The following is a 27,030-nucleotide window of genomic DNA, read 5'->3' as shown; positions in this document are numbered from 1 at the left end:
TGTCAGACAGGATCAGTCAGGGTGAGTCAGGATCAGACAGTGTCAGACAGGATCAGTCAGTATCAGTTACAGAACCAAACACAAAGCAGAAATAGAAATGCACAGTAATAGGAGGATAACATCACAAATCACAAATATATTGGTATCGGCGCATATATTCTACGATATGTGCTGATATGCATACTTTTATTAAGAAGCAATAATGCAGTGGAAATGCTCGGGTCAAGTCAAGTTATATAGGCAGCAATTTATGTATATTTGAGCCTTTGTTTTCATTCAAAATATATATTTATATATATATATATATATATATAATATATATATATATATATATATATATATAATATAAATATATAATATAAATATTATAGTAATATATATATTTAATTTTTATAGTTATTTTATTTAATTCCCCATGAAAAGCTCAAAGTTCAATAAACAACAGAACATATCAGACACAACAGCCACACATTTAGTTCATAGGAAACCCACAGTATTAGAATAAAGTGCCTGGCTGGTAGAAAAAGCTCCAATGAATCAATGAACTCAGCTAAAGGAACCACATGTTCTAGCCTCTGCACCCTGCTGAGGTTTAGGGGGGAGAATAATGAGAACGGGTCTTCTTTTGTTTGACAGTGTATCAGCATAGTGTCCTCCATAACTTCCACAGTAGTATAGAGATGAAGCTCCAGACACAGTGCTTGTTTTTTTTAACACTGACACTGCTTGTTATCATTATTACATAATGTATATGAATGTAGACGGAGCAATCGGCGGTTCATCTCTATGTGAAATTCAATTGTGTGTATGTATGACCACCCAGCGGTGGAGCCTGACTTTAAGGATGAAGATGATATAAAGTGTTCTTCCACTGTGTGTTTGAAGGTTATGATGGCGGCAGCAGCGACTCTGAGTGTGAGAGCCCCACCCTGGATGAGCAGGAGTGTCAGTCACCACTGATGCCAGACTTCTGGCTGATTGTTAAGATCCACCAGGACCGGGTGAAGGTCTACTCCCACTCCAGGTCAGACAAACCTCAGGAGAAGCCTGGAGTCTAAATCATTTTTGAGTCATTTCTAACTCATCTATCAGTTTCAGTTGTTGCTTTAGGTTTAGAAGTAAAAGAATTGTATCATGTTTCCCAGAAAGTTCCTGTACCCAGCTGCTGTGACGAACTATCAGGCCTCAGCATTCACTTCAGTTTAAAATGAGGATGTCATTTATCCTGATGGGAAAATGTCTTCTTGCTAAAGAGAATAACAAAGTCAGAGTCAGTATTTGATTGTTTCTGTGACTGGATCTGTTCATTTCATAGCTTGTGTCATATTCTTTTATCCAAGGGGCTTCACAGAAGGAAAGGAGGGCAGTGCTGAGGAGCTGAAGAAGGAGGAGGAGCAGGAGCTGCCTGAATACTTACAGCTACATCAGATGGTCGTCAGGAAAATCGGAGAGATCTGCAGGGTAGTCAATCAGGTGAATACACCTACATCACTGATCTTTATATTTATGTTATACATATATTTACATCAGAACACTAGAACATCCAAAACATGAGAACACCACAACATCCCGAAGATCAGAACACCAGAACACCAGGACATCTAGAATATCCAGAACATCAGAACACTAGAACATCAGTACCCCAGAACATGAGAACATGAGAACATCAAGGACATGAGAACACTAGAACATCCAGAACATGAGAACACCAGGACATCCAGAACATGAGAACACTAGAACATCCAGAACATGAGAACACTAGAACATCCAGAACATCAGAACATCCAAAATTGTTAGTTGTGGTTCTGGTTTTGTTTTCATCAGATTTCACTTTTAGAAACAATTTTTAGGTATTTGAGTGCAAAAAGATTGTGATTTGATGTAAATGTATGTATGTATGTTTCAACTAACACATACTATATATGTGATGACAGTCCTGTGCAGTGCTTCCTTTACTTGCTGCTTACTCTCTGTTGTGTGTATTTCTGTATGTGTAGCGAATGCTGCTGCAGGACCTACATGACAGCCATGTTTGTAACTCTCTGCTGGTCGCTGAGAGTGAGGAAGACATCTGGAAGAGCGAGTCTCACTACAGGCAGAGGCTCAACACCTCCGACGGTGCGTCAGGAGAAAATGATTCGTGTTGGTTTGATGTGTTTTTGAGATTTGTTTTCTGCAGCCCAACACAAGGTTGTGGAGGTGAAAGAGTTTGTATGTGGGGGAACAGACCCTGTCATGTCTTCTTTGATGTCATGTCTGCTCTCTGCAACTGTCACATGCTTGTGATTCTCTGACCCTGACCACACAGATTACAACACAGAGGAAAGCTACCAGGCCAGGGATTACTTGGCCGCCACTATGCAGTTCATCCCTGGACATTTTGCCTGTGATGTGGTGTGGAGCACAATCATCCACATTCACCCTCGTCTCAAGATGGGACCCAACATGGGGGTGTCCAGAGGTGAGTGGCAGATCTGAGTTTGAGATAAATAAACATACTTTTGTTTAGGCGAATGAAGGACAGGTTTTAATCAAGTTGATGATATATAAAATTCTGACTATTTCTTTACTTCTGTGCTGGTTGATATTTTGGAAAAAAATGAGCCATAATTAATACTTTGAATGAACTTTGTAGAACTAATTGTGATGACTCGTATTAATGATGTGCTTTGTAAAGTGTCATTGTGTGTGAATCTGCTCTTGTTCTTCATTTTACAGGAGAATTATAATATATTTCCTGTCCTGTTTTGATTATTGTATATACAGTAAATAAGTAAATACATGTTAAAAAGTAAGTGAAAAGAGAAGAAGACAGTCATTTGATGAAATCAGACATAACTTCCACTCACAGCACTGTGGCACCCAGTTAAGACACCCTTGATCAGTTACATGGAGAAGCATATTCTCCTTGTTAGCTTGTTGCATGTGTTGCTTTTTCACCTGACCTGAATCAGTTGAGGCAAGTCTGAGCTTATGTAAGAAATAAATTGCACTTTACTATAACTATAAGTTTACTCCTTGAATACTCTCTCAGTTTCTCCTCATGTTTTGCACTAAACACAGTCCTTCCCATGTTCTTCATTGGAAATTACACTTACATATCCTTTATAAGTGAAGAAACTAATGACCTGTAAAGTTAAGTGTCACAAAAGCTGAGATTATATGCATGTTGCCTTTCATCTGGACAGGTGAGCTGATGACTGATCCCTGGTCTAACAAGAGACATGGGAACAATTCTACTCAACAAAGCTTTTACAGTTGTAATGTGCGGGAAGTTATTTCTCAGCAGCACTTGTGTTCACATGACATATTCACATCAACCACCTCTCAGTTTATTGTGTCTTTAGAACAGAGCTGTGGTCGTTCTCTCTAACACAGTGATGATGACATTCTGAAAACCAATAGATTTATTTAACAAACATACTAAACCTCTCATCGTGTCCTCTGTCTCCCTGTTATAGCCATCCAGGCCCTGCGCTCAGTGCTCAACTCTTTCTGTGTGGTCAACAGGAAGAACATGTTTGTCTACCAGGAGAGAACAACTAAATCAGTCTTCTACCTCAGGTCAGACTTTCTCATTGCCGTTCATCTGTGTTTCTTCACTTCATCTTTGGATGGGCTTCACATTTTTACTCAAGTGTTTTCAGCATTTTCACTGTACACGTTTGAGAGGACTGTTGCAACACAACTCATCTGTAACTGAGTTATTGAGATTTTTCTTTCAGTCAGGTGCCACACATGTGTTTAAGGCAGCAGTCTAGTGGAAAGGAATTTAAGCCCACTAGAAACTGCTGTCAAACATGGCATTGTAATGGTAGTGTGAGGTTTGAAGGAGCACTTATGTGTCCTCACAGTTTGTGTTTACACAGTTCACTAATCATTTCACCACAGCAACAAGACCAGAGTCAGGGCAGTTCATCCTGGGGGGGAGCAGGAGGAAGAGAACAGATAGGAAGTTATTGAGTATGTAACACAAATTAATCATGTAGCATTGTCAACCAGTTTCAATTTAAATACAGCACAGCTAACTGGTTGGGTCAGAGTACAGTTAGGTTCTGGTTAAGGTGAAAGGAAACACCTTTTCCAATAAACCCTGTTTCTTCATGAAACACCCCATTGGTAGTTTAGAGGGGTCAGCTCACACATTCATATGAAACAGTTTGACCATTTACTTTGAGCAGACAGGACACATTGTTTTTACTTGTGTATATCATCAGGAATGTTCAGCTTTGTCTCTGAAACATTCGTACCTTTGTGAAAGTGGCTTTCAAATGAAATAGATAGAAATACTGGGGAGGGAAAGAGGGAAAAGAAAGATGAGGATAATCAGTGGGTGAACAAAAAATGACATTGTTCCCAAAGAATCATAAGCACATGACTGTGTTCTTGTGTTCTTTCCACTTCCCAGACTTTGTGAAACATCGCTAACAGGGAAGTACTCTGATGTGGATGGAAACCTCCACATGACTCGCTCCGTTGGGCTTTTCAGGAGTCAGGAGCCGCTGTTTTCTGATGACCTCACGGTGAGTGTACAAATACAGGAGCCAGTTTGACCGAAAACATAACGTAATGTAAATGAGAATAATGTTTATGAGTGAAGTTTTGAATGAAGCAAACAAAAACTTGACTTGAGACTTGAAGAAAAAAAGAAGAGACTTGAGTCTGATTAATAAAGACTGAAAAAACTCTATTCAAATTAAACAGCCCAGTTGAAACATGACTGAGATGAAATATTTGTATATTTACTTGACTTGTACTTGTCCTGTGATGACTTGGAATTCCACTTGTCCCTTAAAGACCTAAGGCCTGACTTTCACTTTGGCCTCAAAGTCTCAAAGATACAGAAAACATCTGTGAACATGTGATGTTACTGAAAACATTAAATACCCACAAAAAAAATCTGATTTTCATAATCATGTTGTCGGTTGCCATGGCAGCACACAATCATTGCAAGCTATGTAAAAGTAACATAGGAACCTCACAGCCATGAAGTGTACATCAGGTCGGGTTGAACTGAAAACACTACAGAGCTGCAAGAGACTGAATGAAGAGTATCAATAATCACTAACCTGAATATCATTTCATAGATCCACTCAACAACCCCCCAAACAATTGGTGACAAGAAAACAAACTTACATAACTTACACCTTCTCAGGTACAAATTCACAACATTGAGTTTCCTGTAGCTTGAAAACTTGACTCAGATGAAACATCAGTTTAATCATGAGAACCTCACTGCTGAAGAAAACAGGTTTTTCATTTACTACTTTTCAGAAGTTGTCTGTGGCCAAAGACACAGAGGATTCACAGGGAGGGTTACAGAGAGTCTTAGTTTGTTGACTATAACTCTGACCCCTGAACCTCTGTACAGCTCATCTGATGAGGAAGAAACTTTGCTTAGCCAGTTACAATGTATCGTCAATAAGGCAAGAGACCGCAGTGTTTTCACCTGCATCCCTATCAGATCCATCCTATCAGGGCGATGGACTCCCACCATTTTTCACCATCCTGTGTTTGTGGAGTCAGGGACTGGGATACTATGTAAACATGCTAACATGTAGCCCCATCTGTAGAGCTGAATCTTCACAACTTTTGTTGTCTGCAGACAGACAGAGGCAGAGAGACTAAAGCAGATGGGATGGATATGGGTACACACAGGTGCTCTTCAAATCTCCAATTAAGTTGCACAGTTCATTAGTGAATAAACAAGAGCAGGAGTAGAATTTTGGTATGTAGATTTGGTATGTGTATAATTCTGGATCCTGATTAGCGATATCAGAGGACTGGTGCCAAATTGTTGACATCTTTGATGTCTCTGTCTTCAGGGGTCCAGGTCTTCTGTGGAGGGCTCTCGACCAGTTGGACAAGTAGACAAGCACATCCTGCTGCTAGTGCATGGAGTGGGAAATGCAGGTAAGAGTTGCAAAACATGAAGGACTGATAATGATTTCAACGTTAAAATTAGCCAAAGGTATTCAAAATAAACTGGTCGTGGAGTAATAATAACAAATACAAGATAAACCAAGCTTCCAGTTTGAAGGCAGTTTCACCTCTCTGTGTTTGAGCTGTGGGAGGTGAAGAGTCAGTGGATGGGAGGAGGGCCATGAAGCAAAAAGAGCTATTTTCTTTGTTCCAGCTGAAACTATGGCAACAGCATTCTGTCCAAAGTTGAACTGAGTTATAGATTTTTTGGGAGACCTGAAAGCAGCACAGGAGATTGAAGTATTTGAGCCATGTTTTGGTTATTTTTTAGACCAGACCAGACTCGATGGTCTTATGTGTATTATATTATACAGAGTTAAGTGTCATTGGCATAGTAACAAAACTTTACTGTGTCTGGGAATGATCACATTTAGTGGAAACATAAAGACTGAGAAGAGGTAGGCCCAGAATTGAGCACTCCACGACAGCATGTTTCCACTTCAGGGTCAGAAGGTGTGATCACTGTGACTGTGATCCAGGCTGCAAAGAAAGAGCAAGATAGAAATCAGTCTGTCGCTAAGATAGTGCTGAACTTAGTTGAACCCAAATAGTACCCAAGTGTGTGTAGACCTGCAATTTTGGATGTGTGTGGGGAAACACCCAGTCTGCAGTGCAGCAGCCAACAGACTGACCAGGGTCCATAAGACCTTTTATTGGACTCAGTACTTAGTTTGTCAGTTCTACCGAAGGTTTTTATGCCTCTGTGCCGGCAACAGCTCTGCATGTGATTATCTGACAGACTGACATTTCATAGTGGTATTTACATGTCACCCTCTATCTGTGATAATTTGCTCAGTCCCTGCTCTCTGAGGCTGTAGAGGAGGGAGGAAGAAGAGTGAGGCAGATTATGCATTAATGACAACAGTTCTCAATCATCCCTAAGTGCCTTTAGCCAACCGCATTTCCTGTAGTGTTATGGGATTTGGCATTTTGGAGCTGGGTAGAAGTAAACACAAATGAAGGCCTGAAGCAGCTCAGTGCTTCTCAGTGGAACAAGCTGCTGACTGATGCTCTGCTGCACTGACAGTGAGGACGAGAAGGAAAACATCCTCTGCTCTCAGTGAGTGTGGGACGGTACAGCCCAGACATGTGTCCCCTCCTGGTTCAGACATCTTTTGTGAATTAGATTAGATTAGATTAACTTTATTTATCCCACAACTGGGAAATTCATTTACCACAGCAGAAAATAAACATCTATAGAATAAAACATCTATGGAAATATACAACAAAAATATACCAAATATACACTAATAAATACAATATACACAATACACATGATATGTACATGAAAAAGTGCAAGTTTGCACATGGTCAGGAAGAGCAGGAGTTGTGGAGTCTGACAGCTGCTGGAATGAAGGACCTGCGGAACCTCTCCTTCTTACAGCCAGGATGTAAAAGAATTAGGGCTGGGAGAACCAGATTAGGTTAAAAAATATGTGGTTTGTCATTTCAGTTATGTGTGGTCATGTTTAGACTTAATTAGATAAATGAGAAATACCAGTGCACACATGATCACTCTTATATGTCAGGGGCAGGGAAACCCTGCTGAGTACTGTACACTGTGTGTTTATATGTGTTTCTTCTCATTAGTGCCACGGGTGCTCAGCTCCGAGGCACTCCTCTACAGCTAGAATAGCTGAGAGGAGTGCCTCAGTGTTTCGGGTTTATTATTCTTCCGCCAAATTTTGGCGCGTAACTCGTCCTGCAGCTTTGAGAAAACCCTGGTAATATATACATCAAAACGTGCGTCTTGATCCCGCAAGGGGTGCTATGACTTTGGGTGTTAAAATTCCAATTTTTCCCAAAGTTATTCCCAAAAAACTGGGAATAAATAATGCATTAGAAATGCATTGGAATTTTCTTTAGAAACCCACCTTTTTTCTACAAAATTGCACCTTTTTGCTGAGTCACCCAGCTCTCTCATACCTGCACGTAGAAATGTGATTCAAACTGTAAAACGGAGGAAAACTTCTGCTCTCTCAAAAAGATAGGAACTGTTTTTACATAACATGTAAACTTTTCAAACTGTGAGCACTCAAAGGAGGAGTGCAAATCACTTTTTCTTCAAAGTTAGAGTGAAAGCGTCAGTTGGCTAGAGTGCGTGAAGCAGTAAAAAATAACTTTTATTTTTATTTTTAACTCGAGCTCGCGGCCAAACCGTAAAAAGGAGACAAATAATTCTTTCTGAAAATGTAGACATAGTTGTTGGAATTCATAAAATGTAACTTTGACAGGCAGGGTCTGCACAAAATTTAAACAGGGGTGCCGAGTCCGGCAGCAATACCTGTCTCACTCTCATTGACACCTAATGTAATCGTCTTTTTTTTTCAAAAGAATCTCTCTCTGTCTTCGCACTGAGCTTACTCACTCATTTTAAGGAATATCTGAATAAAATAGAGACTGTAGAAACTTCTGGCTTCAGTGTCTGTCACAGTGTTTTCGGTTTTTGCAAAGAAGTAACGGTTTTCTCATAATTTGCAGTTGTTTGAAGCCATGTAGAAGCCAAATTGTGGGCAGATTTTCACATTGCCATGGCAACGGCAGCTCCTGACCTGAGTGCGTGCCTGCGTGCGCCTAGCAACCAGATAACCAACTCTCCAAGCTCTGCTAGCTTTACATTAGCCGCATGTTAGGTCTTAAATTACATTTAGTTAGGTCTTAAATATGTAAGTCCATTTACTGCTTCCTTCGTAGCTTTTTTTTTGTTTTGTTAAAAGAGTGAATGAAGTTGTGACGGTCTCCGCTGAGACAGAGGAGAGGAGAAGCTACTAGCCCTCTCTCGCTGTCACTTCTAGTCGCGTTGCTCTCCTCCCCAGTAATGTTAAATTTAGCACAGAAAAAAACATAATAGTGGTAATTCAAATAGCGGTTCATGGGATTTATTAACCCTCAGGGGTCCCTCTGTCCTTTTTGGGACATTTTCTTCACTTTTCTTTTTTGATTTGCTGATCATTTTGGCTGTGTTACAGCTGAAGGTATGGATTTCTGCAAGAAAGTGTCTTTTTTGACATATTTTTAAAATCTAATGTCAGTTACTGTTACAGGTCTATTATACACTGGTAACACATTTTGTACCCTCTGGGGTTCCTCGCGTCCAAAAAAAGGACACACAAAGAAAATGCTATAAAATCATCATATATCAATATTTTTTTCTGCTTTTTTTTTTTTTGCATACATCTCTTAAATCACTTCAGTTCTGCTCAAACCTACCAAATGATTATTAGTTTTCAGGATTTTAACCCTTTAAATGCCAGTTTGAAGACATGTTGCCTCTTGTTTTATTAAAAAAAACAAGACAGAATATGAGATATTTCCCACATAATACATGATGGAGGGATGTGACATTGTTTTATATCAGAGTCTTTTATATCAAGACATTTCTCAAAACCAGAGTATGATCAGGGTGACTTTTGAACACTGGAAATAAATCATGTACTCATCCCGGCAGTAGCCCCCGTGGCACTCAAAATTTCCCTGGAATTTTCTAGTGTTAAAATATGGTTTATAAAACCTAGGTTTTTAATAGAATTATAAATGGCATTTGTAGTTAGTGGGACATTTTACAGCTGAACAATAAGTTTTCACTTCGCCCCGAGGCTCTCCTCTCAGCTATTCTAGCTGTAGAGGACTGCCTCGGAGCTGAGCACCCGTGGCACTAATTAGTCTGGACAAACCATGTAATAGAGACAAACATATATTTGGTATTTCTGTGTTGTAGTTTCTTGTTAGTTTCCAGCCAATTTATACGCTGATACTGATGTAACTGCATCAGCTAATATCGGCTGATATATTTGGTCTACCTTGTACTTCTGTATGGATATATTTTCTTGTATTACAGCACTAGTGTGATTAAAAGCTTCACAACCTGCATTACATTATATATAGTACAAAATGAATGCCATGAATAGTCTTTATTTATCAGTTGATTTCATACTGTGTGACTCGCTCTCCAGATCATTCAGGCCATTCAATAAGCTTTATGTTCATGAATTATACTAATTATACAACCGATAGCAATTGTATAGCATTGGTGTAGTTATGTTTGGAATAAGACCGGGTGTTAACACAATGCCTGGGCCATAAAGGCAATAACACAGCAGAAAGCAGTAGTAAAGGCTTCACAGTCAATAGGATCAGACAGGCTAATTATTCAGAGGTGTCTTGTGAAGGTCAATGGTCTTTCATCACAATCCTTCAGAGGTGAGGCTGCTTCCTCTATACAGAACAAGTCTGTGTGCAATCACTTCAATCACAGCTATTCTTGTGTCTTTACCATGAAAACTGTCAATCACTGACAGGCTAATATTATCACTGTTGCTAGTAGCAGGATGTCAGAGGTGTCAAGAATAAAGAACAGAACATTTACTGAACCTGTGAGCTCATGGTGCAGCAGCTATGAACACATGGGTCAGTAAGTTCTACCCTGTGTCCATATCCAGACCTCAGCCGGGAATAAACTCATATCTGGGTTTTAATAAAAAGAGGCGGCAGCAGGATGCCGTTCCTCATGTGATGTCTTGATGGCGTTGTTGTGCTGGGAATATAGGCTGCCATTACATCAATGATCTCTGAGATCCACTCACTGTATTTGAACTTGCCATCTTTAGTTTTTAAGATCACTGACAGCCTTTGTGTATTTGTGTGTTTTCATAAAGTACCACAAGATCTCTTTAGTCACAGAAGAAAAAACTTAAGTTAGAAGAATACATACCACTTAATATCATAACCCTCTGAAGCATCAACACATCATCTGTATAAACAATTATCACTGTGCAGCACAGTGGTGAGCAGGATTTATTAAAAATGTTTTTTCGTACTTTGGCATGAACATTCATTCATTAACCGAAGCAGCTTTTTTCCCAGAGCTTTCAATCACATCTCATGATCCATCTCAGTGGATGGAGTCTATTCAGTTCAAATACTCAACACATTTAGGTCATGTAATGACACCTGAGTTATTTTGATATACTGCTGAGGAAGCCCATGAGATGCAGTTGAAAGCTCTACGAAGTGGACTATGAGTTAATTTTTTACATCAATTTCTAGAAATAATTAAAAACTGTCCTGATGGTTAATCACACCTACGCTGCTCACATCCTGTTTCTGCGTCTGCCCTACAGAGTGTCATTGAATGTAGTGAGCAAATGTCCACATTCAATGAAATCATCACAAACTTGAACTTGAAAGTTTGTGACATAAGAAACCAGAGTCAAAACTCTGAAAAATCTTAACTCTTGACTTTGAATCAAGTCCACCTGTTGTCATGCGATCAAATACTTAGGTTCAAAACATATTATTTCACACCTTTATACACCTTGCTTTGTTTATACTGAGGCAGTTAACCCACTAGATTCAGTCACATTGTTGAATGTGAAGGTTTGTGTGTTTGCAGCTTGAGGGTGATACAGGGATATGTTGTGTTCAGGTCCAGAGATCACAGATGAGCTGGTTAAGGTTCTGAGGAAGCGCCTGGATGAGACAACGTTGGACATCATCACTGTCATGCTTGTCAGGAACTGCAAGCTGACACCAGCTGATGTGGAGGTAAATTCAGGGGAGGGGACTTTTAATTACTTTCTTTGTTTTCTTGGGGTTGGTGGTTCTGTGTACATGGACCTGTGTACACCACCTTACACTACCAGTTATGTTTTTTTTCTTACTTGTATGCACTACTTGAAATTGCTTTTGTTTAAAACCTTCACCAAATGTTGTGTGTTCAGTTCATCCAGCCATCAGGATCTCCAGCTACTGAGGTGATGAACTTCAGCCTCCCCCAGTACTGTCTTCCCTGGCTGCCTGCTGTGGCTCACTACCTGAGGCAGAACCTGCTCATCTTCCTACATGTACCCAAGTACACGGACAGCAACACTGCGCACCATTTCAAGGTACGATCCAGGCTTACTTCTGTCAGAACAGGTGACATGTTAATATTGTTTTTTGTGTGTGTGTGTGTGTGTGTGTGTGTGTGTGTGTGTGTGTGTGGACGACTTAAACAGAATTTTTTCAGAGGAGTTCTAGAGCTTCATCCACTCTAGCTCTGAACATTCCGTGCAACACACACCCAGTATAAAGTCTGAAACGGTCTAAAAATGACACAAAACGTAAACTGCGATTTGGTGTAAACCATAATGGTTGTCAAAATACCAATTTAATGAGTCTCAAGTCTTGTGACCCGTTTAATGTTCCAACCCTTTTTCTACATTGAAATATATATAATAAGCAGTAGAGCTCCAAAGTTGGTTGTTTTTAAGACGTCTCCCTATTCATTCTTAAAGTATTTTTTTTTTTGTGCTTTTGTGCCTTTATTGGACAGGATAGTAGAGAGAGACAGGAAATGGGGAGGCAGAGAGAGGGGGAATGACATGCAGCAAAGGCTGTCTGATGCGGGACTCAAACCGGGGCCGACTGCAGCGATGACTGTAGCCTCTACACAATGGGGCGCCTGATTAGACCACTACGCCACACGACGCCCCGTCCCTATTCATTCTTTATGAAAATTTTTCTCCTTTTATTGCCATTTATATAGCACACCATTCCCAATGGAGCCACACGCATTGGGAGATATATATATATATAGTCCGGGTTTCCTCAAAGCTGTGGGAATAGTTACGTTCTGAAATTTTCTGAAATTTCCTGAGTACTTTTAGGAAAGAAATTAACAAGTACATCCCACAATACAATTACACACGGACCATAACGTGTATGGTCTTCTGTCCTGAATAAGTCTGCAGAATAATAATATATGCCTTCAATGCTATTGCATTGCACAAAAAAAAGTCAGAAGAGAGTGATGGAGTGAAGTTCGCCTGCACATGAGGATGAATTAGAAGTTTTGTGATGTAGTGACTTCACACAGGACCGGTTTATGAATGACTGTCAGACACCAAAACTCTCTAAGGTAGCTTGTTAGCTAAACTTGCAAACAGTATTCATGAGAGGTATTTGTACTATTATATATAACTGCCAACCATCACTCTTTAGTCGAGTTTATATCAAAGCAGATAAGTGAAGGATAAATATAGGAATGACAGTTTCTCCCCTCTGTTCTGCACCGTCAAGCTTTGGCTTCAGTCAGATTACATGTCAGAGTTGGATTAGCTTCAGCATCACACAAACAACTCCATCCAAATGAGCTGATTTCGTTTTAAATGCTGGTGTGACCAGAAAAAATAGTTTGACATTTAGGGAAATTTTTGACTCACTTTACAGACAACAGTTAGATGGGAGGATGTCTATTAGTCAGTTAGTTTAGCTTAGCATAAAGAGTGGAAGCAGGGGGATAGAACTAGCCTAACTCTAAATTACACCCTTACCTCTAATGCTCACTTTTGCTGTATCTGATTTGTTTTATCAACACATTTGAAAGTTGTGGTTTTACTGTGCTAAGCATGAAGCTAATTTTCTCACTCACATCAGCCTGCCCACTGTACCCCAGCATTGGGCATCACTATGAGCCATTCTGAAGTTCCTTGAAGGAAAAAAAGAACATTGCAACAGTGTGTGTATTAGTTCAGCGGGAGTCACTGATCACAAGAGGATCTGTGGTAGCTCTAACTCGCATGTCTCACTAGGGGTGAAAAAAGTCTGAGTAATTAGATATTCAGTTTGACTCTTCAACTTCTCTGAGTGAGTTAAAACTTCTGCTTGCAAAGCAGAAATGCCTCCTGTACGATCGCTGACAGATACAAACGGCTCTGTTTAAAGTGATCGGGATTAAATGAATAAATTGTAGATATGAGAGGCTCCCAGCTCTGCAACACTGTGGAAGAGACTAAAATCATTTTGACAAGTCTCATTGAGATGTATGAAATAAAGGCTGACCTGTGTGCTTTGAGCCTCCAGGGGCTGATTCCCTCTTCTGCTCTGTCTGCAGCACTACTTTCATTTGAGCAGTGACTTGGCTGACGGTGATATCTACCTCTACAACAAACCTGGAGGCCAGGGGACTGGAGGCAAAGGTAATCACACTGCCCCGGCCCTGTGTGTGTGTGTGTGTGTGTGTGTGTGTGTGTGTGTGTGTGTGTGTGTGTGTGTGTGTCTGTGTGTGTGTCTGTGTGTGTGTCTGTGTGTGTGTCTGTGTGTGTGTGTGTGTCTGTGTGTATTCATGCATGGCACAGAGAGGCCAGGATTCACACCTTAATGATAATCAATCCTTCTGGTATTACTTTTCCTATATAAGAAACAATCAAATATCAATAGACATTCTTACATTCTTATTGTTACAAACTGGAGATTTTGCCTTTGCTCTCCAGTTTGCCTGGTGTCCATTCATTGATCCTCTGGAGCTGACCCTTTGACCCTTGGTCTGGTTGAGTGTCTCTCTGACTTTGTCTCTGTTTCTATCAATTTGATAGTTTGATGGTGGGAAGAGTAACAAAGTGTCAATTTTGGTTCCATTGAGGGACAGACAACAGAAGAGAAAATGACATTGGTTTTGTCTTTCATTTTTATGTGGGCATGAGGTGAAATGTTATTCACCAAAGGAGAATCCAGGACCATTGTTGTGTGAATTCATTAGTTTTTCTCACCTCAACCTGAACCCAATGTAACACTAAAGGTGGACAAGGCAGCCAGACCGCACTCATCGCCTCATTGTAGCTATTGTACCTTGACTAATTCTTCTGTCCGTATGAGGCATCCACTCCTGTGGGTTGAGTGTGTCTCATGATGTGACGCTGCTCATGTGTGTTGGACTTAACCCCAGCCTGTCATCTGTAAACAAGTACCCACCTCACCAAGGTGGACAGCACCACAGGAGACACTTTGACTCAAGATCACTACAGGCTGTTGAAAGCTTTACACATTGAATCACATACAACACTGCAGGTATCAGGACCTTAATCTTTCTAGTATCTGTTTTCTTCTTCACTGTTTGGCTGTTTGTTGTTTGCTCACATTTACCACACACTGAGAAGGATTCTGGTCTTTATAAGTCCCGACTCCAGTTCCTTCTGAATGATCCCTCTCTCTTTGCTTGGACATGTTGGTGTGTGCACTGTTGTCCTTTGTTGAAGTTTTGGGTGCAGAAGATGCAGATGTACAGTGGCAAGAAAACGTATGTGAACCTTTTGGAATTTCATGTTTTTCTGAGTAAATTTGTCATAAAATGTGAACTGATATTCATCTAAGTCAAGGATATTGACAAATAAAATGTGTCTAATAATACCACAATTAAAAAATTGATCATGTATCATGTCTCAACTGCTCTGATGCTTCAGTCAGTGCACTGTTTATGATTGAGCACCTTGTGAGATCCAGATGAGTGGGATTGTATCGACCTGAGTGAAACACTCTCCACATGTTACTTCAGATGCTTCCTGTTCACTTGGTTGAATAAGTTTGTGCCAACCGACAAAGTAACATTTAGCTGAGAAATATCTGGCTGTGTGTAGCTGAGCTGCTGATGTCAAGTCACCAGCTCCGCCAGGCTGCTAGAGACACATGATATAATTTGGCCAATCAGCATAGCCATCTCCAAGATGGATCACTGTATGAAATCAAGAGGAAAAGGATCTTTGAAAGAGAGTCATTATTGGGACACAGAGCATTGGCTTCTGTCACAGAGATGCTCAGCTGGTGTTTCCATAGGAACAGAGACTAAAGTGACATCTGCATTAAGACATTTAGACAGACTTACATGTGATTACTGTGATGCTCGTACATTAGTGTGGTGTGAAAGACAAACAGACTGAGGATGTGAGTGTGATCAGATTGAGTCAGCAACAGCAATGGTCCACAGTCACATACAGAGGGATGGTATAGTAGAGCTGCAGTGATAAACCCTCATTACAAAGACCACATCTGAGGGTTCAGTGGAGCAGAAACCATCGACATTGGTCTATGGAATGTGGATGTGGAGAGAGCGATGTGGTCAGATGAACTGTCGTTCACTATGTTCTCCACAGCTGGGTTGGGTCATGTGTGGCGAACTGAATGCTGGACCCCTGGCTCTGTTCTGCTGTGGGGGGCATTTTGCTGCCATGGTTTGGGTCCACTTGTCCCCTTAGAGGGAGGGGTCACTGAGTGATCACCTTTATCCTATGATGAAACATACAATATAATACATAGATAGATCCAGTCAGCCAGTCATATGGCAGCAGTGTATAAACTCCTGCAGATCCAGGTGAGGAGCTTCACGATTGTTGGTCTGAGTGTTTCTCAGACTGCTGATCTCCTGGATTTTCACACACAACAGTTTTTACTTAGAATGGAGCAACAACAAAAGCATCTAGTGAGCAGCAGCTCTGTGTTGATCAGAGAGGTCAGAGAAGAATGGACAGAAAGGCTGCGGTCACTTAGATAACCACTCTTTGCAACTGAGCTGAGTGCAAAAGCTTCAGAGTGAACAACACGTCCAACCTTGAGGTTGATGGACTAGAACAACAGAAGACTGCGTCAGGTTCCACTTCCTGTCAGCCAAGAGGTCTTTGACAGCTGAGAGAGACCATGTGACAATGTGCTAAATGTACCATGTGCTAAGGAGAGACAGGATTTCATTAGCAGTAGTGTTGAAGAATGACAGCCTGTAATTAAGCATCTACTCTGACTGATGTTGACATTTGAGTTTATACAAGGTGGTATGACGAGGTGTTGTACAAGATGTGCCCACGCTTTAAAGGACGGTTGCTAATGTTGGTTGTTGCTCATGTTCATAGCAGGTGTTGTGCTGTATTGTATCTTAAGCTCTTAGTCTGTCACAGAGTGGCCTGTTACTGCTGCATGTATGCAGTTCCAGATTAAATGAAAGTCCTCAGTGTACATGGAAATAGTTAGTGTTTGCTGTAATGATTCCTTCAGCCCTGTTTGCGCTAATGCAACTCTACAGTGAAAGACTGGACTAAATCCACTACTCTTTCCATGGGAAAATGCATTTCAAATTTCAGCTGAAGTTGATATGAAGCTTCAATCTAGATAACCAGATCACAAGGATATCCTCCAAAGTTACAGTGTATTTAGTGCAAGATTCCCTTTTGAATTTCTCCACATTATGTTGTGGAGAAATTCCACTCTGGTGGAAGGAAACGTTCTGCTCGCCTTGTCTAGATTTGGCTCCGACCAAACTTGAGTTCTCACCTTACAAAAGTCAAGCGAGTGTTTTTCTGTGTTACTACCAATTGTAAACTATAGATGTAAACTTTAAGAGAGCTATTAACATACACAGGTGTCTGTATGTGAAGTTAGTCTCAGCCTGATGTCAGAACTTACCTGGAACTTCAATTTTCAATTCAGTTTTATTTGTATAGCTCCAAATCATAATATCCATTAATTCAAGGCACTTTCACTTACTTTATTATAGAGAGAACCCCACAAAGAGCAGCAACAGGGGGGAGGAAAAACTCCCTTTTAACAGGAAGAAACCTCCAACAGAACCGGGCTCAGGGTGGGGGAGCCATCTGCCTAAACCGGTTGGATTTAAGAGGAGAAAGAGGAGATGAGGGAGAGACCATGAAAAGCAGTATATACGGTTGATTGTTATTTGTAACAGTGAAAATAATAACAGTTATAGCCAGAGGTACCATTATTTCTGCCACTACCTCTTATCGTATCTGCTGTTAATCATTAATTGCTATAGTGGAAATAATCATACTAATACCTTCTAATACCAGTGTTATCAATAATACTAATAAATAAAAATAATGATAGTAATGAGTGTTGTAGTGGCAGATCTGGATCCTGCTGCTCCAGAACAGAGATACCTGCAGAGTGTTCTGTTAGGATAATAGGGAACTATGAGCTCTCTAAGATACGATGGTGTCTGACCATTAATGGCTTTGTAGGTGAGGAGGAGTATTCTGAATTCTATTCTGGATTTTACCGGGAGCCAATGCAGAGAAGTCAACATTTTAAATCCTGACTGAAAGTCTTTAGACAAACCATTCGTATCCAAATAATCACATAACTGTTTAGTAACCACCTTTTCAAGGATTTAAGAAATAAAGGGGAGGTTGGATATGGGGGTGTAATTAGCTCAAATATCTGGATCAATAGACTATTTAAGTACAGGTTTAATTATTGCAACTGTAAAAGCCTGTGGTACATAACCTGTTAATAAAGATAGGTTGAACAGACCTAGTACAGAAGTGTTGATTAAAGGAAAAACATATTTGAACAACCTCTTTGGAATATGGTCCAGTTATTGACTTTATTTTCCTTCAGACGCTTCTTCTTTTTTACATGTTGTCTTTGTATGACCTTGAATTGGACTGGTAAATATTGAGACAGTAGAGTCAATGCTTGCGGTGTAGGAAATAGACTAACATTAGTCCAAAACAGGCACATGCGGGTAAATAGTGGAAATGGAAGAAAACCACAGCACATGAAGGAATACTCAGACAAATACATGCAGACTCCACATACACAGGTCCTGACAGCCTTTGGACCTATGAGGAACACTTCCTGCCAGCGGCCACCCCTGCCTGGAGCTTATTGGTGTTATTGGAAGTGAATAAATAATGTTGGTACATCCCTAATGCTGTCCTGTCGGTGTCTCTAATGTCGGTCCAGGTACCATGTCGGAGCTGGTTCAGCACCTCTTCCCGCCCTCTCAGTTTAAAGGTACCGCCAAATGTCTCACTCTGTCTCCTTTACAACCTTCACAGCCATCTTGTTGAGTGAATAGCCCACGCTGCTGCCGGCCCTGTGTTCTCTGCTGCTAGCCTTTTTTCTTCATGGTATTTCTTTGCAGTTCTGCGCCTCCTTCAGTTCAGGCTTCACTCAGCATCATTTTTTATTAAACTGTGTTCATCTTTGAATTGCCTTCAGAGTTGGCATGGACCTCTCAGGTGCATGAATTGTGGTGTTACTGGTGATTGAACCAATGTTTCTCTGCTGTTGAGCTTACTGTAGATGTGTTTAGTGGCTTTTGTTGCACTGCCTCCTGCTTTAAAGAACATAACAACCACCACATAAACAGTCCTGGCTTAAAAGATTTAAGTACAGAATTCAGAATATATTCAGAAACATGCAAATAAACCAATTTTGTATAATCAGAATATTTTGATAAAATGTCCAAAGTTACTGAACAAAAGACAATCAAAAAACAAAACTTGCACAATAGTCAAATAATACAAATATAAAATGTACCCAAGACACAATTATTGGCAGCCTCCATTAATATTTGGGCGGAGAACCTTTAGCAACAATGACAGTGTCTGAACATTTCTTCCAGCCATCTAGAAGCTTCTTTCACATGTCTACAGGTAGTTTCTCTCTCATTGCTATGTGTTCAAGCTCTTTTAAGTTTGTCTTTTGCAATGGCAGATTTCAGCTGTCTCCAAAGTTTTTTTTAAATGGGATTTGGGTCAGAACTCAATTTAAACCAGTACATGTTCTCCTTGTCAACTTTATTTTGTGTTGCTGGATTTGAGCTTTGGGTCATTGTCCAGATGAAAGACCCAAGACCTCAAGACTTCACCTCAGACCCTGTTTTTGTGACCCTGTCACATTTTGCTCTAAAATGTCTTTGTAATCTTCAGATTTCACCATTTCCTTGAGATGTTTAATACTTGCAGTACCAGAGGCTGCAAAGCTGCCCCACAGCAAGCCAGAGCCTCCAGCATGTTTTACTGTAGGTACGGACACAGGCACAGAGCACTGCCTTGGTTTCATCTGTACATAGAACATTATCCCAGAAACACTGTGGTTGAGCTATGAACCATGGAGCCCTCCTTGATTTAGTGTGTGGTGTATGGTCCGGGATGAAACCACCACTCCAGGTTGCTCCAGGTTGGCTTGAAGCTCTGTAGATTCTTGTGTGGTGCCTTGTCTGATTGAATTTATTCTTAGCTCCATGTCTTGGAGGTCATGAGGCAGAAATATTTTGAGCTCATTCAACTTATTTCTGTTGGACAATTGGGCTTGTTGAATAAGCCTAATGACATTCAGCTTATTCAACAATCTCCATAAATCTACATTAGACTAATGTAGATTTATGGAGATTTCTAATATCTCGCAAAAGTTATCACATAGATCACATAGATTTTTGACTTTTGAAAGTGTCCGTCCATTACAGCCAATCAAAACCTGGAAGTGAGGTCATATCTCAGCAACAGTTTCTATGTATCCAGACCAAACTTGGTATATGGTCTTAGGAATTCATTTTGAGAAAGCCCAAAATCACTGGCATCATTTGCCCTCTACAGGGTGTGGCATTAAGAAAAATGTGTGTTTGCCTTAAAAACACAACTCTTGTTTCTGGTAATACCATAAAAGGTCAAGACATGGCAACTTCCCACATAATCCTAATTGATGCAGCTGTCATTTTGGATTTTATTGGAAAACATTTTTTGCTACTCATTGGACAATTTTTGTCCAATCTTTACCAAAGTTGGTACAGATGATCTTTAGACCAAGATTCAAATTATAAGATGGATCTTTGATTTTTGATTTGCGAAAGTATTCAACCTTAACATCAACAACAATCAAAATTGGCAAAAAAGAGGCCAAACAAGAAATCAAGTCATATCTTTCATCACCTGACATGAAACTTGCTGTGAGTGCTTAGAATTTTTTGATGAATCAACCTTTTATGATAATGTCACCCTGTGTTATACAGTGGCAAGAAAAAGTATGTGAACCTTTTGGAATGTCATGGTTTTCTGAATAAATTTGTCATAAAATCTGATCTGATCTTCATCTAAGTCAAGGGTATTGACAAATATAATGTGTCTAAAATAATAACACAAGAAAAAATCTGATCTTTCATGTCTTTATTGAACACACTCTCTGTGTTTTGGGTCGTTGTCCTGTTGCATCACACACTTTCTAGAGAGTTTCAGCTGATGTACAGACATTCTCAGATTATCCTGAAGAATTCTCTGATAAACTTGGGAATTCATCTTCCCCTCAATGATTGCAGGCTGGCCCAAATCATGAGGTTTCCTCCACCATACTTTACGGTTGGGATGATGTTTTCATGACGATATGCCGTGCCCTTTCTAAGCCAGATGTAGTGCTGGGTGTTTTCTCCAAATAGTTCAATCTTAGTTTCATCAGTCCACAAAACATTTTGCCAATAACGCTGTGGAGTGTCAATGTGCTCTTTTGCAAACTTCAGGCGTGCAGCAATGTTCTTTTTAGTAAGCAGTCCATTGTGGTGTCCTGCCGTAGATACCCTGCTTGTTCAATGTTTTACGTATTGTAGACTCATGAACAGAGATGTTAGCCAGTTCCAATGATGCCTTCAAATCATTCGGGGTTGTTTTTTTACCTCATTGATGAGACTTCTTGTGCTCTTGGTGTCATTTTGACTGGGCGTCCACTTCTTGGTAGAATAGCAACTGTCCCAAAGTGTCTCCATTTGTAGATTGTTTGCCTAACTGTAGACTGGTGAATTTCTAAAGTCTTTGAAATCACTTTGTAACCCTTGCCAGCTTTATGTAAATCAATAATTCTTGATCGTAGATCCTCTGAAAGCTTTTTGGCGAGGCATGGCACATAAACGTGTTCTTCTTTTGCAAAACAAACTCCAAAAGTTTGAGGGCTTTTTATCAGTCAAAGTAGCTTTAGTCCACAACCCCAAACTCATTGTCTTAACGAGACTCCAGGTATGTTAAAACCTGACACCAATTAGCTTTTTTGAGGTCATTAATTCAAGGGTTCACATACTTTTTCCACAAGCACTATGAGGATTTTTTGGTTATTCTCAATAAAGACATGAAAGATTCATTTTTTTTGTGGTATTATTTAAGACACATTATATTTGTCAATACCCTTGACTTAGATGAAGATCAGATCACATTTTATAACAAATTTACTCAGAGAAACATGAAATTCCAAAAGGTTAACATACTTTTTCTTGCCACTGTATATGGTACAGCTATGGACCAGACTGGCCTCAGATTGGTGGAGTAAGCATCTGAGTGCTGGACCATGTGTCACATATTGAGTGACACATATTCCATCACTTTTAGTATTAAGGCTGTGTTGTTGCAGGTTGCCATGGTCAGCCATCTTGAGCAACCACTTACTAAAGGCAGCATGGGTTGGATGGGGTAAAGACTAAACTAAAACTCCTCTTTAGAAGTAGATTCCATTTGATACTGTGTGGAGGCTTGAACTCGGCTTGAGCTGTATTGACCAGTCATCAGGCCCCTCTGTCTGAACCCTCTCTCTTTCTATATTGATGGAACCCTGCGCAAATTAAAGCTGTGACTTGACAATGCAAAGTAGTATCAATTATTTTATTATAAATTGCCTGAAGAACGAATGGACATGTAAGTGTCCAAATACTTACGGCCTGTTTTAGTATTCACTTGTAGTAGCACTGAAAATGTCTTTGTGTGCCTACACACAGGTGTCATCGGTTGCTATAGTGTAAGACTGAGACTACGATATGATTGGATCTTTATGCCTTATACTGAAGAATTGTTGATTTTATTCGGTTTAGTTTTTTGTCATTGTAATTGTTCAACTCTAATACTGTGAGATTTCCATATCAGTGACATTTGCTGGTGAGCTTCCTTCAGTATCAGCTGTAATAGAGCAGCTTTCCTCTCAGTGTGATGGACTTTTGGTGAAATATATATAATACTGAAGCATGTATGAAAATGAATACATCTCAGTTGTGGCACAAGAAGCATTTTTTGTTTCAAATGTTTTTTTTGAACTGCTTCAGTCTCTGCTGTCTCAACTGCCTGTGAGGACAGGACACGCCTCCCTCCATGCATGGTGCTGCTCGCTCATCGTGTGCATTATTAGCCAGTGCCATGTCAAACGCTAACACATCCAGCAACACTGGCCGTGTGATAGGGCAGCTATGCTTTCTGGTGAAGCATGTGCTGCAGCATCAGAGGGTTCAGACGGGACACTGAGACTCACATCTTCACTGTCACTATCAGGCTCTACAGAACAGAGGGATGAGATGACAGATGCTGTGGTAATGAAAACGAAATGTTATATTTACCAGGTTTACTTAAGATAAATGCAGTTTACTTTGTATAACTGTAAAGGAAAATGATTTGTGACTGGGGAGGTAGAATCTGACCACCTGATGTGTTGACTGTGTTTGAGATTTAAGGCTCTACAGAAGTCTGTAGGTGGTTTGAACATGTTTTCCTGCTCTCTCAGGTATCGCATGCATCGCCCTCTCATTCGTGGATGCCCGTGGTCACCCCCTTCAGGTTCCAGCTCATGACGGTGCCGCACTGCAGAGGTCAGAGAACTGCACCACCCCCCTTCACTCGGACCATTTTGATGATCTGACCACTGTGGTTAAAGTGGACTCCGTCACTGTTGGCTCAGGTACAGGTAAACACAGCTCTGAGCTATTAGTTTGGCCTGTGTTGATGGTTGATGCTGGTTCTTAGAGGGGGGTTGGAGTTAGAAAAGAAGGGTCAGGTTAAGAGTTAACGATTAGCTGAGGGATTCATCACACACAGGAAGCGCCACAACAAAACAAAGTTCAAAAAGACCCTTCTGGAGAAAGACAACTTTATTTTCATCTATAGTTCTTTAGTTTAAAGCTAAAGCTGTGGTCAGGCTGGTGAACATGCTCAGTTTACTGATGGAGCAAGGGTCTTGAATTAATGGGGCCTTGAAGCAACAGTGCCCTTGAAATATTAGAAAACACAAAGCAAAGCAAAAGTGAAGGTCTAAAAATTTCTCAAACCATTAAGAGCTTCGTTTTTCTTCTTTACTGTGTAATAATGATAAAGATGAAAATAATAATGGAATGAGCGGTGTGATGAGTTGGCAAGAGAGAGAATATGTTATGGCTATACAGCTAATGATACTATGTCTACAAATGAGATTTGAGGAGTAAATATTTTTATAATATATTTCAACATCAACCCAGTCATGAGCAGAGTGTTAAGACCGGCCTACTGAGAATTGCGCTGTAGCTGAAGACCCTTGGCTGGAACCCAGGTGGCTGAGGGTTGCCGTGGTAACCCCGGAGACGCAGGATCTAGGTGGATTCTCCTGGAGGCCGTGTCCCGTTATCACGATGACGGATTCTTACTTGGGGCATCAAGTGGCGCAGTTGGTTGAGCAGGCGCCCCATATGCAGAGGCTAAGGTCCTCGCTGAAGTTGGCCCCAGTTCGAGTCCCACATCGGACTGCCCTTTGCTGCATGTCATTCCCCCTCTCTCTGCCTCCCCATTTCCTGTCTCTCTCTACTGTACTATCAATAAACGCATAAAAAGCCCCAAAAAATAATAATAATAAAAAAAAATGTTACTTGGAGCTTGTGGCAAAGAAAAATAAAAGACGTGAAAAGTGCAAAAATGACTAAGAGCCATGAGTTTGTGGCGAGCAGCTTAGAGCTAAGAGTTTCCATGGCTACAGAGACGGGCTTTGAGCAGGGACTCTGAGCTTTGAGGAAAGATCTCAGCTTCTAGTTTCTGCATTCAGCTTTTCAGCCTCTAGCTTTTAGCTTTGTTTCTCGCATCTTCTTCCTTCTTAGCATCTGGGTTTCTCTCCTCTTCTCTGACTGACTTCTCTTCATCTGACTTCTGACCTCTGGCCATGTGTGAATTGATCACAACTGTTTTATCCCCTGGGGGCTGGCGCATATTTCAGGGGCGTCACCCGTCTTCTCCGTGTTTCCAATTGGAGAAGAGAGTAATTTTCCACTGAACTTTAGAATAATTTAAATCTAGAGTTTACTTATAAACTCGCACATCCGTCTTCCACCATGACCACAAAACATTAAATGAAATAACATATAAACCTACTTGCACTAATAATGGCAGAGAGGAGTAATAGGAGTGTTGATTTCATATCACATCCTTCAAACCTGGAATTAATCATGATACAAGTGGTTAATTGATCAAACAACAATATAAACATTTCCCAAAGCTTGTAGTCTTTAAATGTGGATTACACAGCAGTTCTTTGTCTAATAATAATAATATGAACATTCTGGATGTCATGTAGTGTGTGTTACCTTGTGTGAAGGATGCTGACAGTATGGTCACATGAAGGACATTGTCTTAAAATCTACATGTTACATTTCAAACATTCTATGGGATAGAAGTTTGGGGTTAAACTATTGCATAGGAACATCTCATGAGTTACAGAAATCATAGATATTTCATTTTACATTCTTCCTCAGATCTGTGTCTGTGAAGAGAGTTCTGCTGGTCACTACCCAGGATTGGAATGTGGGTTGTAGTTTATGACTCTTATCTAGAGAGGGACAGAGGAAGGGAGGTTGGTGTGTGTGTGTGTGTGTGTGTTCATGCATGGCACAGAGAGGCCAGGACTCACACTTTAGTGTTAATCAGTCCTTTTGTTGCTACCTGTCCTATACAAGAAACAACGGCACTTAAAGTATGTACAGTGTGTGCATTGGTGTCCACAGTAGACACTCAGTGTACGTCTCTTTAACATGAATATTATTTTTGATAATCGCTCTTCAGATGTGGTCTATTATCAGCCCCTAACCCTATCTCAAGGTATTGTTACTACTGCTGACACAATATTAAGAACACATTTCTGAGAAACCCCGCCCACCCAGAATACTAACCCTGCCCCCAGAGGCTGTCTGGTGTTATCTGTTTAAAAACCTAAACATTTCCAGATGCCAATGATCCTTTCAGGAACTCAAAAAATATTATTATGTTTGAGTCTCTGTTGTTTTCTCAGTCACAGACATTAAAGTATTAAAACACACTCAGTCCTGTTGTGTCTGCTTGTCTTCTCACAGAGCCACAGCTGTATGTGCGCTTTGACATCTGGGAACAAGGCAACATCAGCCCCTTACAGCTCAGTGACAGACTGCAGGGGGCACTGCGCCACGCACTCTGTGACGTTGTCATGGAGCTGAGAGTCTTACCAAATCCTCTGTGTCTGGGCATGGTGTGCCCGGCAACCAAGGCACAGAGAGAAGAAGCTAAAGGTGAGGTCTCTGTTCATCTTCCTCTGCAGCCAAACTTCATATACACATCATAATACTGTGCGATGTAATCCAGTATTCATGTCATTAGATTCATGTTTTTATCTGTTGGTGTAGATTTGCTGATGTTGTTTATTTTGATTTATTTGTTGCAGTACAACAAAACCAGTGTCCCTGTGTCACTGTGAGCTTTTTGGTTTCACTGTAGAATCACAGAGAAGTGAAACCAAAAAAATAAACATGTAGTCATCTGCCTGCTGAACACACCAGTAGCTTAGAGAGCTACTGCTGCTGATGGGACAGCTGGTTCTGAGGATCAACCCAGTTTTAGTGTGACACCTCACCTGAATTTGGGATAAAAGTGCAGGTTATATACACAATTGACAGATTCTCACTTCACTAGTTTATTTGGCCAAATCTAAAAACAGCAGCTGTGATGAAGAACTTTTAATATGTTCACAGGAACAAACATAAAGTGGTGATGTCTGAAGACTGATGTCTATACAACCTTCATCTCAGGCTGCTGAATTGTTATATATAAACAAACAGAGAGATCAACTGTGTTTCATGTTTGTGATCATGTGTGTTTTCAGGTCTGTTGATTCCTCTACCTGAGGTGAAGGAAATGAAAGACAGCCCCCGGCAGCGCAGTGGCTCACGGGTCTTTAAAAGCAGCCCCTCTCCCATCACCTTAACCCAAGCTTTGGGGAGCACCCCCGTGACAGGGACCGGAACCCCCGAGTCCACCACACCCACTGGCAAGAGCACCCGCCGGAGTTTCTGGGACATACTGGTCAGTTCCTCCAGAGCTAACAAAGTGTTGTATATGGGTATAATTGGGTTAAATAAACATTAGTTATCATGTGATGTCTTCTAATTCATCGTCTGGACTAAGATCTGAACTAAAGCCACCTACTGACATTATTCAGTGTTTTCTGTCTGTTCATCAGTAATAATTTAATAACAACAGACCAAAACATGAAAAACTGTTTCAGTCAGGTTTAAAAGGGACAGGCGTTGTATGAATTGTTTGCCTCATATCTGGAGTCTGGAGTGTTCAAAATAATAATTACAGACATGTTTAATTATGATCAAATCATTAATTGATAAATATAAAAGTATCATTCCTTCAGTTGAATCGTGCATAAAGAAATCAATGTCAATCAATTTGCCAATGATAATCATTTCATCTTTAAATTATATATATATAT

At 40.4% G+C, this 27,030-nt stretch overlaps 1 protein-coding gene across 11 annotated transcripts in view; it reads left to right on the top strand.

The window, feature by feature from the left end:
* szt2 (SZT2 subunit of KICSTOR complex) overlaps positions 1 to 27,030 on the top strand; it is a 110,945-nt gene that overhangs the window by 47,508 nt on the left and 36,407 nt on the right. For 6 of the 11 annotated variants that reach the window (XM_056379065.1, XM_056379070.1, XM_056379067.1 and 3 more), the window contains exons 40-53: positions 886 to 1,024; positions 1,341 to 1,473; positions 1,998 to 2,118; positions 2,309 to 2,461; positions 3,462 to 3,564; positions 4,409 to 4,523; positions 5,826 to 5,913; positions 11,408 to 11,526; positions 11,703 to 11,867; positions 13,856 to 13,940; positions 18,487 to 18,537; positions 23,050 to 23,229; positions 25,631 to 25,822; positions 26,413 to 26,612. In XM_056379065.1, the coding sequence (XP_056235040.1) occupies positions 886 to 1,024; positions 1,341 to 1,473; positions 1,998 to 2,118; positions 2,309 to 2,461; positions 3,462 to 3,564; positions 4,409 to 4,523; positions 5,826 to 5,913; positions 11,408 to 11,526; positions 11,703 to 11,867; positions 13,856 to 13,940; positions 18,487 to 18,537; positions 23,050 to 23,229; positions 25,631 to 25,822; positions 26,413 to 26,612 (1,844 nt within the window). The remainder of the gene's footprint in view (positions 1 to 885; positions 1,025 to 1,340; positions 1,474 to 1,997; positions 2,119 to 2,308; positions 2,462 to 3,461; positions 3,565 to 4,408; positions 4,524 to 5,825; positions 5,914 to 11,407; positions 11,527 to 11,702; positions 11,868 to 13,855; positions 13,941 to 18,486; positions 18,538 to 23,049; positions 23,230 to 25,630; positions 25,823 to 26,412; positions 26,613 to 27,030) is intronic. The other 5 variants (XM_056379071.1, XM_056379074.1, XM_056379075.1 and 2 more) reach the window with 2 other exon arrangements.

This window comes from Seriola aureovittata, chromosome 6, assembly GCF_021018895.1.
Source record: "Seriola aureovittata isolate HTS-2021-v1 ecotype China chromosome 6, ASM2101889v1, whole genome shotgun sequence".
Taxonomy (NCBI): domain Eukaryota; kingdom Metazoa; phylum Chordata; class Actinopteri; order Carangiformes; family Carangidae; genus Seriola; species Seriola aureovittata.
Note: the sequence above shows the minus strand (reverse complement) of the source record. Positions and strands in the feature narration are given on the sequence as shown.